This window comes from Homarus americanus, unplaced genomic scaffold (assembly GCF_018991925.1).
Source record: "Homarus americanus isolate GMGI-L3 unplaced genomic scaffold, GMGI_Hamer_2.0 scaffold29478, whole genome shotgun sequence".
Classification (NCBI taxonomy): Eukaryota; Metazoa; Arthropoda; class Malacostraca; order Decapoda; family Nephropidae; genus Homarus; species Homarus americanus.
The window spans coordinates 747,947-760,042 of record NW_024747997.1 but is presented as its reverse complement, the minus strand read 5'-3'; the positions used below and the strand labels follow the sequence as shown (position 1 = coordinate 760,042).

General features: G+C 37.7%; 1 protein-coding gene across 3 annotated transcripts in view; it reads left to right on the top strand.

Moving 5' to 3' along the window:
- LOC121879913 (serine/arginine repetitive matrix protein 2-like) overlaps positions 1-12,096 on the top strand; it is a 97,018-nt gene that overhangs the window by 62,468 nt on the left and 22,454 nt on the right. For 2 of the 3 annotated variants that reach the window (XM_042386710.1, XM_042386711.1), the window contains 3 exons: positions 690-875; positions 5,248-5,673; positions 5,842-6,078. In XM_042386710.1, the coding sequence (XP_042242644.1) occupies positions 690-875; positions 5,248-5,673; positions 5,842-6,078 (849 nt within the window). Of the gene's footprint in view, positions 1-689; positions 876-5,247; positions 5,674-5,841; positions 6,079-8,737; positions 9,733-12,096 lie in introns of those variants that run through there. The other variant, XM_042386712.1, reaches the window with a different exon arrangement.

Genomic DNA, 12,096 nt, shown 5'->3' with positions numbered 1-12,096 from the left:
AGAATATTGTATGTTGATTTGTCTGAAACAACTACTACAAGGTCTCTTGTCTTTAATGAACAGTTTATCTCTCCATTTTGTGGCAATAATGAGGGATGGTTTATTGATTTACCACTCTGGGTTAAAACATCTACCTTGGGCTGAATGGTTCAGGATTTACTGAGGATAAAGAATGCCTGGTTGGCTACCTTCATTACAAGAAGCTGCCTGACCACGGGGTTTGCTAGAGAAAGGAATTTCAGGATAAGCTATTCTTTTTAAACACTGTGATTACTGTAGTGAATTTACCTGCAAAATCTAGCCTCCTGCAGGTGAGTAGCCCTGGACCCTGTGGGCATCTTGTTTGTTTCATTCCTATTAAGAGATACTGTATATTTTTTGCCTCAGAATTTGCACTTTGTCACATTTTCAAGTTTCTTAGATTTATAAAGCTTTGTCTACTTTGTACTGTTGACATACATTCTATATATTCCTGTACAGTAATTGTGTTTCATCAAATCATGTGCCAAAAATTATGAGTGCAGATATGTTTGTTGGAAAGCCTGAACTTTAGATTTTCATGCTGAGCTTATCTGTTAAGATTTATTTGTGTGCAGTATATGGATCATAATGCCAATAGAATTTAATTGTATATACTGTACAGTAATGTATTGTAAATATATAATGCTCTTCCCATCCACTTACACCAGGTCCATCAGTTCCACTATGCCTATGATGGTGGTAGTGAAGGAGGTAACGCAGGGGGTGAGAATGGGGGCAGTGAGGGGACATCCCGTGTCATCCAAGTGGGCAACATGCTTCAGGTCCTCCCACAAGACCCCTCAGCTCCTGCCTCACACTCACCCATGATTGTGCAAACGGGTAATGTTATTCAGGTGAGTTTTTTAATATCAAGTTTCAGGTTGATTTGGATTTTATTAGCCAGTGTTCTCATGACTACACACACATATACAATACAGGTAAAAGAAATAATTGTTCAAAGGGCAATCACATACAGGGAATATACTACATTTCTTTGTGCACAAGTAAAAATGTAACCGGGGGGGTTTCCAGCAAATGTTATTCGCGGATTTGGCGATTCGCGGCCATTTTGAGAACCTAACCTCGCGAATTTGAAGGGCATGCTGTACAGTACAGTACTGTACTCTAAAGGAGAACAATGTAATGTACTACAAAAAGGTGAAAAACGGTAGTACAGGTTGACAATCCTTTATCCGAAATCTTTGGGGCCAGATGTGTTTCGGGTTTCTGAATTTTTCGGATTTCAGAATGGTTAGATTAGGGACAAAAATTTACTAATAATAATACAGTGGTCCCTCGGTTAACGAACACAATTTGTTCCAGAAGGTCATTTGTTAACCGAAAATTTTGTTAACCGAAACCATTGTTTCAATGGGATTTTGGGTAATTGGTTCCAGCTCACCGAAAATTACATGCAAACTGAAAATAAATGCAGTAAAGTACACTTACTTTGAGGTGTGCATGTAGAAGGCTCCTGGTTGATGATGATGATTGGAATTAGAAGTGGGGGTGGAGGAGAAGGGGGAAGAGAAGGAAGTGGGGTGGAAGAGAAATCACCCCATGCTTCATGCCGCCATTTCACCTATAAAATTTTAAGTTCACTTGGTGTAATTCAAGATTAATTTCTTTAAATCAACACTGCACTGCACTATATATTGTCAATATGTAAAATAAATTTCAGAATGACCAATAATTGTACTGTAAAAATGTAAAAATAGTTTATGTTCAAGAGAGTGTCAAGCAAGATGTTACCTCCACTGAGCAGAGATACAAACTGACGCCTGCTGGATGAGTCAAGTGGCTGTTTGGCGCGCTAAAAACTAGTTTCCTGTATTTCAATTATGTTCAATAATTGTTAAAATGACTAAAAAATTTAATATAAAACTTTTAAAATTATTGAATAGTACAGTACAACCTTCTTGATATTTACTCAAATGGTAACGAATTTAAGCCCTAGAACCGATTACTGTATTGGCGGACTAATATTCCAGCTGGTGAGCAAGCGAAAACATGTGGAGAAGAATTCGTAAGGAATTTGTTAACCAAATTGAAGATTCTTATGGAAGGTAATTCATTAACCGAGGCGTTCATTAACCGAGGGATCACTGTAGTAACAATAATAATAATAATTCATAGATATTGGTCATGTTTCTCACTTTTGGTCTTTTTTCATTCTTGTATTTCTTTATTATTATAATTATTATTTATTATTATTTTATTAATATTATTATTATTATTATCATTATTTTATTTTTGTGTATTTTTTATTAGATATTTTATTTACTATGAATTATTAGTTGTGGTACATTTTCGCCCCCAGGCCCCAATGTGGGTTGATGACCTGTGCCCGGGTGGGCTGATCCCTGTAAAAAAAATAAAAAATAAAAAAAATAAAAAAGTTTTGCTTCACTTGAAAAACTTTCGTTTTTCAGGGGGTTTTCGGTTTTGGGAATTTCGAATAAGGAGTTGTCAACCTGTAATTTGTCAACTACATTATAGTAAAAGTACATTCAGCAAAGCTACATTAACAGGCATATAGTGTACCTGTATACAGTAGAACGTCAATATAACACGAGATACGTTCCAAGAGAGATCGCTTTAAACCGAAATCGCACTAAATCGAAGTTTTGTTTCAATGGAATAATTTAGTTTGGTACTTGAGAGAAACACAAAATACTAAAAAGACTGAGAGTCTACCCAGATGCACCTCAGCCCATCTCCTAGAATAAACAAAACATTGTTTTTTGTAGTATCATGTTAAAACAAACACTCATAAATCAACACAGCTAAAATTATGGGACTTGAAATGGTCTGGGAAGATGGTGAGGGAGAGATGAGGTGATATGTTTGACAGTTGATGCCAAGGTCTAGTGCTTATTTATTTATCTGTCCTTAAGAGTGACTTTAAGTTTTTCTCTTATAAAATGTCACTGAACTGACCTGTTCTATTTAATTTTATTACAAAGGGCTAAAATTTGTATCTCATGTGCAAAATATATGACGTTTATATTCAAATTATTCGCTGTCTTACAAGGATTCTAGCAATACAAATTATATTCTCCTAACTTTAGTCTGTGATATTATATAAGATAAAAACTGTAAACCTATAACCACCCAACCCTGGCTGGGAAGATGGGGGGAGGGGAGGGGAGATGACATGTTTGACAGTTACCGCTGAAGGTCTAGTGAAGTATTTATTTGTTTATTTATGTCCTTTAGATTTAGTATTTGTTTTTTGTTTATAAAATGTCTTAGAAGTGACCGGGGAGAATATAATTTACATTGCTGGAATTCTTATAAGATAGTGATTAATTTGAATATAAACATGCTATAGTTCGCATTAGACATACAAATTTTAGTTTTTATTGGGAAACTTATTACAAATGGCTAAAAATTTTATCTCTTGTACAAAATATATGACATTTATATTCAAATTATTTGCTGTCTTGCAAGGATTCTAGCAATGCAAATTATATTCTCCTAACTTTAGTCTGTGATATTATATAAGATAAAAACTTAAAAGCCTAAAACAACCAAACCCTGGCTGGGAAGATGGGGGAGAGGGAGTGAGGGGAGGGGAGGTGACATGTTTGACAGTTGGCGCTGAAGGTCTAGTGAAATATTTATTTGTTTATTTATGTCCTGTAGATTTAGTTTTTGTTTTTTGTTTATAAAATGTCACAGAAGTGACCGGGGAGAATATAATTTACATTGCTAGAATTCTTATAAGATAGTGATTAATTTGAATATAATCATGCTATAGTTTGCACTAAACAAAAATTTTGGTAATTATTTAGTACATTATTTTGAGTACATGTACAGTACAGCTTTGTCCTTAGGACAGTGTAGCGTGCCCAGAGAAACATTAGGCGCGAATTTTAAAATATGATGCACCGGGTTGACTCGCGCAAAATAGGAAAGATTCGCTTTAAATTTAAACATTGGCCTTAATTGTGGGTGTCGCTTTAAATCAATAATATTAAATTGAATCACTTTAAATCAACATTCTACTGTACAAGGTCCGACACAAAAAAAACGAGACTGGTGCTGTAAGTTTTTATTTACCAAATTAAGAAAATCAACTGTGATTGCCTTCAATGTAGTTCCCTTCGGAGTTGACACACAGCTGCATACAATGCTGTCGCAGTTCAAAGCACGGACTTGATCTTTGGGAAGAGGTAGAAGTCGCAGGGAGCCAGGTCTGGCAAATAGGGCGGGTGCTCAAGCACAGTGATGTTTTTATTGGCTAAAAACTGGGTCACAGACAAAGCGTTGTGGGCTGGCGCGTTGTTCATCTGACAGCATTTTTTGGAACCATTTTTGCACAAACCTTTTTCATGTTCAATTCTTCCGTTAGAGTGTGTCGAACACTTTCCCTATCCAAATTAACTTTCTCAGCTATTGCTCGAACACCCAACCTGCGTTTTTTTTTAATCACATTTGCACTTTTTCAGTGTTGTCATCGCTAATTGCTGTGCGTGGACTGCCTGGGCAGTCATCATCTTTCACAGTTTCTCTGCCTTCCAAAAATCGTTTGTGCTATTCAAAAACTGTAAGCCTCAGTCAATAATTGAAAAGATTCCATTGCGGATTTCTTAAGTTTAAAGAGAAACTTGATGTTAACTCGTTGCTCAGTTTTGCAGTCTGACATTTTCTGACCAAGCATAAGAACACGTCTATACTTCAACATGCGTCCACTTGTACTGAGTGTAGCGATCGAGTTGAGCCTGTCACACTGTGACAGGTTAGAACATGTTCAATAACTGTTTCTTTGTTCCTCCCCTCCCACGCCTGGTTCCCGAGTTATAGGGTCAGTCTCGTTATTTTTGTATTGGACCTCGTATTGTAAAGTGATATTCTTAATCATATTGGTCTTCTGTTCTTATGGTATGCAGTCACCTTTTATTTCATTTAATCATATTTTGTAGTGCAGGTACTGTAAATGGCAACTGTTTCTCATTGTAAAATAGTGAATCAATGTGAAGTACAGTAAACTATCTTTTGCTTCTTTTTAGCTCGGCAACTGAAGATGTAGATTGTTAGCAGTCATAATGCTTGGGAAAGATTTTTATTTATGCCTCTCATTTATGAATGGAAAAATTGTGTATAACCTCAGTGTTCTTGTGAGTCTCTTTTGCTGATTAATCATTGCTCTACATTTTAGGTTGTATGTTGCTTTGTAGTTTATGAATCTTATTAAACTGGTTAAATAACTGCACATTACAGGTAGTGCCAGCAGAGAATATGCAGATGCTGGGGGCAGAAGTGGTGCCAGGTATCCCGGTGTCCAATAGTGGATTGATGGGCATGAGCAGTGTGATGCAGGTCATGGCTGGAGGTGTGGTGAGCATGTCTGGCTCCTCACCAGTTCCAGTTCCTGCTCCCGTTGCCTCTACTCCCACCTCAGTCCTGGCATCACCCAGTGACACATCCCCTGCAGCCAGATCCTCCGTCCCATCGTCTATATCTTCAGTAATTCCAGTACCTGTCCCATCCTCTATAGCTTCACCTGTTGTATCTCAGGTGGCTCCTACTGCCTCATTAACTCCCCCCACCACTCCTGCAGGTACAACGCAGTCCTTACTTACTCTGTCACCCTCTGCTCATGCTGCAGGGCTGCCAGTTGCACGGATAATATCTCTACTGCAACAGGTTTGTTTACCAATAATTACCCATGTAATATCTTGATAAATTTAAAATGCTGTAATGTAACCAGCTATAGTTATGCAACTATTGGGATACATTAGCACAGTATAGTATTGACTACTGTAATAAATAATATGACATTTTTATGTTCATTAATAAAAAAAATTTATACAGCAAATGCCAAGCATTGGTGAAACCATGATGGATCCAGAAATTGCTGCTGCAGCTAAGGAGAGGGAGAAGCAGGAAAGGAGGGAAAGGAAGGAGAAACGAAGGCGTGAGCGGGAAGCCAGGCGTGAGGCAAGACACAAAGAACGTGAACATAATTTGTTGATGCAACAACAACAACAACAACTACTGGAGGAAGAGGAAAAACAGTCATCAGATACTGAAGATGAAGTTCTGATAAGAGTAAGTTAAAATACAGTATAATAATATCTCTCATGTCAGATGTTTACTCAGTGTATCCCTCCTTGGGAGACATCAGACCTGCATTTCATATGGTCTTTAGAATTTATTACATGCCTTTTATGTTTGATTACTCGTCATATTGGAATCCTTCAGGAAATTTTTAAGCTAGTTATCTGAAACTAAATTGGAATATTTCCAAAATGCCTTTTACTTTTTCCCTGCAGATTTAAATGAACTACTGTAGTATTATGAAAAAGTCTGAATTTCATCAAAACCTTTTTTTTTTTTGGATGTGCATCACCTCTGGGTTATTAGTAGTACATACAGTGATCCCTCGGTTAACGAACGCCTCGGTTAATGAAATTTCGGTTAACGAATTACCTTCCATAAGATTCTTCACTTCGGTTAACGAAAAAATTTCGGTTAACGAATTCCTTAAGAATTTTTCCCGACATGTTTTCGCCTGCATTTGGCTGCTCACCAGCTGTAGTATTAGTCCGCCAATACAGTAATCGGTTTTAGGGCTTAAATTCTTTACCATTTTAGCAAATATCAAGAAGTTTATACTATTCAATAATTTTAAAAGTTTTATATTAAATTTTTTAGTCATTTTACCAATTATTGTAACATAATTGAAGTACAGGAAACTAGTTTTTTGCACGCCAAACAGCCACTCAACACACCAAGCTTGGCGTCAGTTTGTTTATCGGTTCAGAGGAAGGAACATCCTGTTTGAGACTCTTCAACATAAACGCTTTTTTTCTGTTTCCAGTCAAATTATTGGTCATTTTGAAATATGTTTGTGTTGATTTAAAGAAAATAATCTTGAATTACACCAAGTGAACTAAAATTTTATGGGTGAAATGGCACCATGGGGTGACTTCTCTTCCACCCCAATGCCTTCTCTTCTCCCTTCTCCTCCACCCCCCCATTCTAATTCCCATCATCATCATCATCCAGGAGCCTTCAACATACACACCTCAAAGTATGTGTACTTTTCTACCTTTTTTGTTGAATTTAGGCAATTTTCGGTGAGCTGGAACCAATTACCCAAAAACCCATTGAAACAATGGTTTCGGTTAACGAGTTTTTCGGTTAACGAGCAACCTTCTAGAACGAATTGTGCTCGTTAACCGAGGGACCACTGTACAGGAAAGCCTCCCATAACAACGGTTCTACTAACGATGATTCATATTTAAGAGCCTGGTTAATTTAGGACCCAATTTAATTTACACCATTATTTTTTTCGTATTTACGACGAAAATATTATAAAAAAATAAAGTAAAATTACATTTTCATATAAATAATAACTAAATCCCGATATGTGTTATACAAATAAACAAAATTACACGCTTTGCGCACAGAGGCTGCCGGGCTTGTGAGTGGTGAAGCCGCATCACTAGTATAAACAGTTGCAGCTGGCGGGCCCTTTGTTTTCACTCATCTGAACAGGAAAAGGAGAAAAAACATTCTCAGGTTTCTTACGGCATTTTTTGCGTTCCTATTCAACATGAGCAAGTGATGGTAGTGATGGTTCAAAAGTTAAAAGAAAGTGTAAAAGTTTAGCCGAGAAACTAGATGTGCTAAAACGATATGAAAAAGATGAAAGGTCTGTGGATATTATATGGAGCAAGCAATGAACATATTTTCTGAAGTGGATCCATTTACAGAACAAAGCATTAAAATTAACAGGGATGTTAAAAATACATATGACCTCTACATAAAGAAGTATAATAAGAAAAGAAAGCCGCTGAAAAAGTTTCTTTCGACAGCTCTATTATTCAAAGGCCTAAACCATCAACTTTAGCTACACCATCAAATTCAGCATTATAAGCAACTTCAGGTTCAGTAACAGTTTCAGCAACAGCTATGATATCTTTATGGAAAGCTTCAGCTTCAGCCAGAGTTGAAACTGATTGATGAAATCATCTGAGTAAAAACTCGCACAATATTCATTGGCTGTCCTTATGTTTTAAACTTTACCACCATTTGTGAGTTGATTTTTTGTTTTTCATTTGTAAGTATTATTTAAAACATATATGAACAGGAATAAGTGTTGCTTTCATATTCTTATGGAGAGAATTGACGATGTTTTTACATATACTGTACACACATACGTTGGCAATCCCAATCTATTTTGTTTTTTCTTTACCATTAATGGTTAGCTACTTCTATTGTTCCATTTATTAACACTAAATAACATTACTGAATACATACATATTAATTTTTTACATTAATTTTACTACAGCTACAACCAGGGTTTTATTTTCTTCAGTTTCTTATGTAGAACCATCGTCCTTCGTCACTGGTGTTGTAAACATTCACGAAAACAATGCTGTCTCCTCTCCTCTTGTGTGTTATAATATTCTACTTATTATTAATTAATTGCATTGTTCATTTTGCATATATAAACATTAATTCAATCAAATACAAATTCAGTAATAAACAATAATGAATGTCTTGTACATATTCTTAATAAGATAAATGACGCGGTTTCCTTGAGGGCACAAGTATACATTGCCGTTCCACTATCACTCCCCTTTTCTCTAATGTCAATGGTTACTTTTACTGTACATTAAATAACATTAATTAAAACATACATATTTCTTTACATTAAATTTACTATAGCAACAACCAGGGTCTTATTTTCTTGTTTCAGATGGATAACTGACATTATGGGTGTAAACAAGACAACAACAATAGCGTCCCATCTCCTCTTGTGTGATCTTATTATTATTGATTTATATTGTATAAGCTGCATTCATAAACATTATTTAAAGAATATAGTTGGCATTTTTCATTAATTGTATTGTTATCGGGGAAAAGAGGGTTAAAAGCCACGCAAAAGTTATGAAAGGTCACACTGGAGAATGCATCTCATTATTATTGCTATATTTTAATGGTAAATATGATTCATGATACAATGATTCACCTTACACTGCAATATTAGAGGACACTTTACCGTCGTTAATTGAGGCTTTACTGTGCAGCATATATATTGTGTTTTAGGTAATGCTATAACCATTTAATATCTGTTTATTGTTGGTTCTTAAAGTCTGTGGGACAGTACTGTGCTTTGTTCTTGTCAAAAAGTGTTTTATGATGTAGTACTGTACACGATAATTCAGGTTTATGGTCCTGCATTCTGTACATAAATGTGGTACACCTGATATTTTAGGTTCATGGTTCCAAGGTCCTTTGAACCCTTGTTATATCTAACCTGACCATGGGTGTCCTCAAGACATTTTCCAGGAGGATGCATGAAAGCAAGACAAGGCCTGCCATATCAGTTTTTCAAAATAGGTGTATACTACATCCGTATAAAGTATGATCAAGTACTGTATAATCGAGTTACTTTCGAGTTTTGTATGATTAACAATATCACTTATCAGTGTTATCACCAAATTATTCTTTAATCTCTAAAATTTTCATAGGGTTGACCTTAAGCATTAAAAACTAAATAAAATAATTAATTTGATATCATTAATCCTGAAAATCTAGGGATGGTCAATTTTAGCTGTCTTGTCACGATTGTGACTTGCTCATAACATTAGGGAGCTGGTGGTAGAGCGGTACCGTTCTTGCCTCGCAAGCAAGACGTCACGGGTTCGATTCCCGGGCCAGCGGAAGTTGTTTGGACACTCTTCCTAGTCCCCTACGTCCCTGTTCACCTAGTAGCAAAGTAGGTACCTGCTGTAAGTCGAAAGTTGCAAATTCGTATTCAGGGACAAGTTGTTGGAACTTCCAATAACTTGCTTAGACATAAACCATTGACTCTTCATGCTTCTCCGCCCTTAACTCATGAGACATAAGGCAAGCATGAACTTAGCATGCTTCCCTGTTGTGCGCTGTAAACGCTTCTGCGCTTCACCTTACACAAGGATGTAGGGGGGTGCCCAATAAATGAAAAAAAAAATAGCAGTGCAATTTCAAATGTTAAATAAATACTGTAGGTGGCACCTATCAGCTCCAAAACCATCAATCACATCTTCAATGAAGACTTTCTTTTTATTTAGCACCCTCTGGTGATGCATGCTGAGCATGCACAATCTAGACAAGCATTCAGTTGACATTGTTGATTGAAGCCATGTCTTGACATGTCTCAGTATTCTAAATGACCGCTTTACTTCACAAGTTGAAGCTGGAAGTGTCAAGGAGATCAGTAGAGCTTCTTGAATAGCAGGAAACAAATCACACTGCTTCAAAAGATCCATCAAGGACAAGGTTGCACTGGAATCAGATGTGGTTTTCTTCTGGGAATGTTGATGCTGTGTCCACATTTCAAACTAGGGCTGCAACTCCTCAGCAAAATTATCGATTTTGTAGATATCATTTAACTGCGCAAATGGCAGTTACTTTGTTTTACAAGTGACATGCTTGGTATACATGAATTCATTGTAGCAGATTTTTGAAGCACGCTGAAAGCTGTCAATCACTTCCATGGCAGTAGATGTAAATAAAAAATTATCCTTAACAGTACCTAACTCAGAGCTCTCCACTGTATTTGTTTTTCTCTTTTTTTCATTTATGAATAATAATATTAACAAATACTATAGACTATGGTGTTCATATATGTGTGTAGTGTTGTGTTGTACAGGAAAAATTGTTTAGTTACTCAAATATGATACTAGTTATTAAAAAAATAAATAAATCCCACTATTGATTAAGTTACATAACAATATGCAAAGTATTTATGAAAATTTTTAAATTAACTAACTGTACTGTAAAATAATGCAGTCAGTTTTGATGACAAGCGGTTATGGGTTCGTCATGACCTTACACCAGGTATAGACAGTTCCTCTGTGATGTAGCCATCATGACGATCATACCTGAGTCAGCCATCCAGGCTCAAGCACTAGTTGCCACTCTTACCAATGACATCGTAATTCTCACACACAGAAGAATTGTCAAAAGTACTGGCTTGCCACAAGTGTCCGTTGTGGGAACATTAAGGAACAAACAATTCATTTAAAAGCTTGCACTGTAATATCTTACACATATTGCGAACAAGGATTACATCCAGGTCCCAGGGGGTGTAATTGCACCCCCCCCACCCCAAATGGACACTCATGAACCTGACCATTACCTGTACTAACTTATTATGTGCTCCATCTTAAATATTGTATGGTAATCATAATGTAAATTATAGTCGGGGTATGTGCCAGTTTGGCAACAGTGTGGGTCCGCCAACGGCGGAAGTTCAACTGTCAGTTCAGGCTCAGCCTCCAAGCTGTGTGGACATGTCTGTTCTCCCTTGTCACCTTCGCTAATAAACAGACTATGGACGCAGCCTTTCATTGTCCCCCGGGTTGGCACCCTAACGTGGCCCAGTGTACTTCTACGGGTGGCCCGGAAGGAGCGTCACCGACATCTACAGTGGTGTTCCCAGACCAACATCATCGGAGCAGCGAGGGTGGCGAGGAACGCAGTCCACACGTGGTCGTCAGCACTGGCCCAGTACCATCGCCACAGAGCAATGGCGGCTTACAAGGTGTTGGAGCCGGCCTGCTGTACCCTGTACCCCCACAGTAGGCCGAGGTAGCAGGGTGCCCACCTGCCCCCGGTGGCCCCGGGCAAGGCATCCATGGACATGTCTCCTACCGAATTCAGAGCCTGGGCATTCAGCATCGCCACCTACAGCTACGGATGCAACTAGCCACAGGCTCTGGCAGCAGGCTACGTCCGCCTTCTGAGTGACATGGAGGTGCGGCAGAGCATTGATTTTCGAGTGAACAGGTGTGTCTATGATGACTTGACCGTGGAGGAAGCCATAAGGGTTGTAGAAAGTGTTGTGGTAGGCCCAAAGTGCATTGTGGGTGCATGGGCAGATCTTTTCGCAAACACACAAGAACCCGGCAACAGCGTATCCAGGTATGTAGTGAGGTGCAGATCTAAGGCTGCGGAGTGCAGGTTTCAGTGCCTCGCATGTGAGTCTAACCTGGACGACTACATGCTAGCGAAGAAACTAATTGATGGGGCTCGCTAACCCCATTATGAAAAGTGAAGTATTGCGGGAGC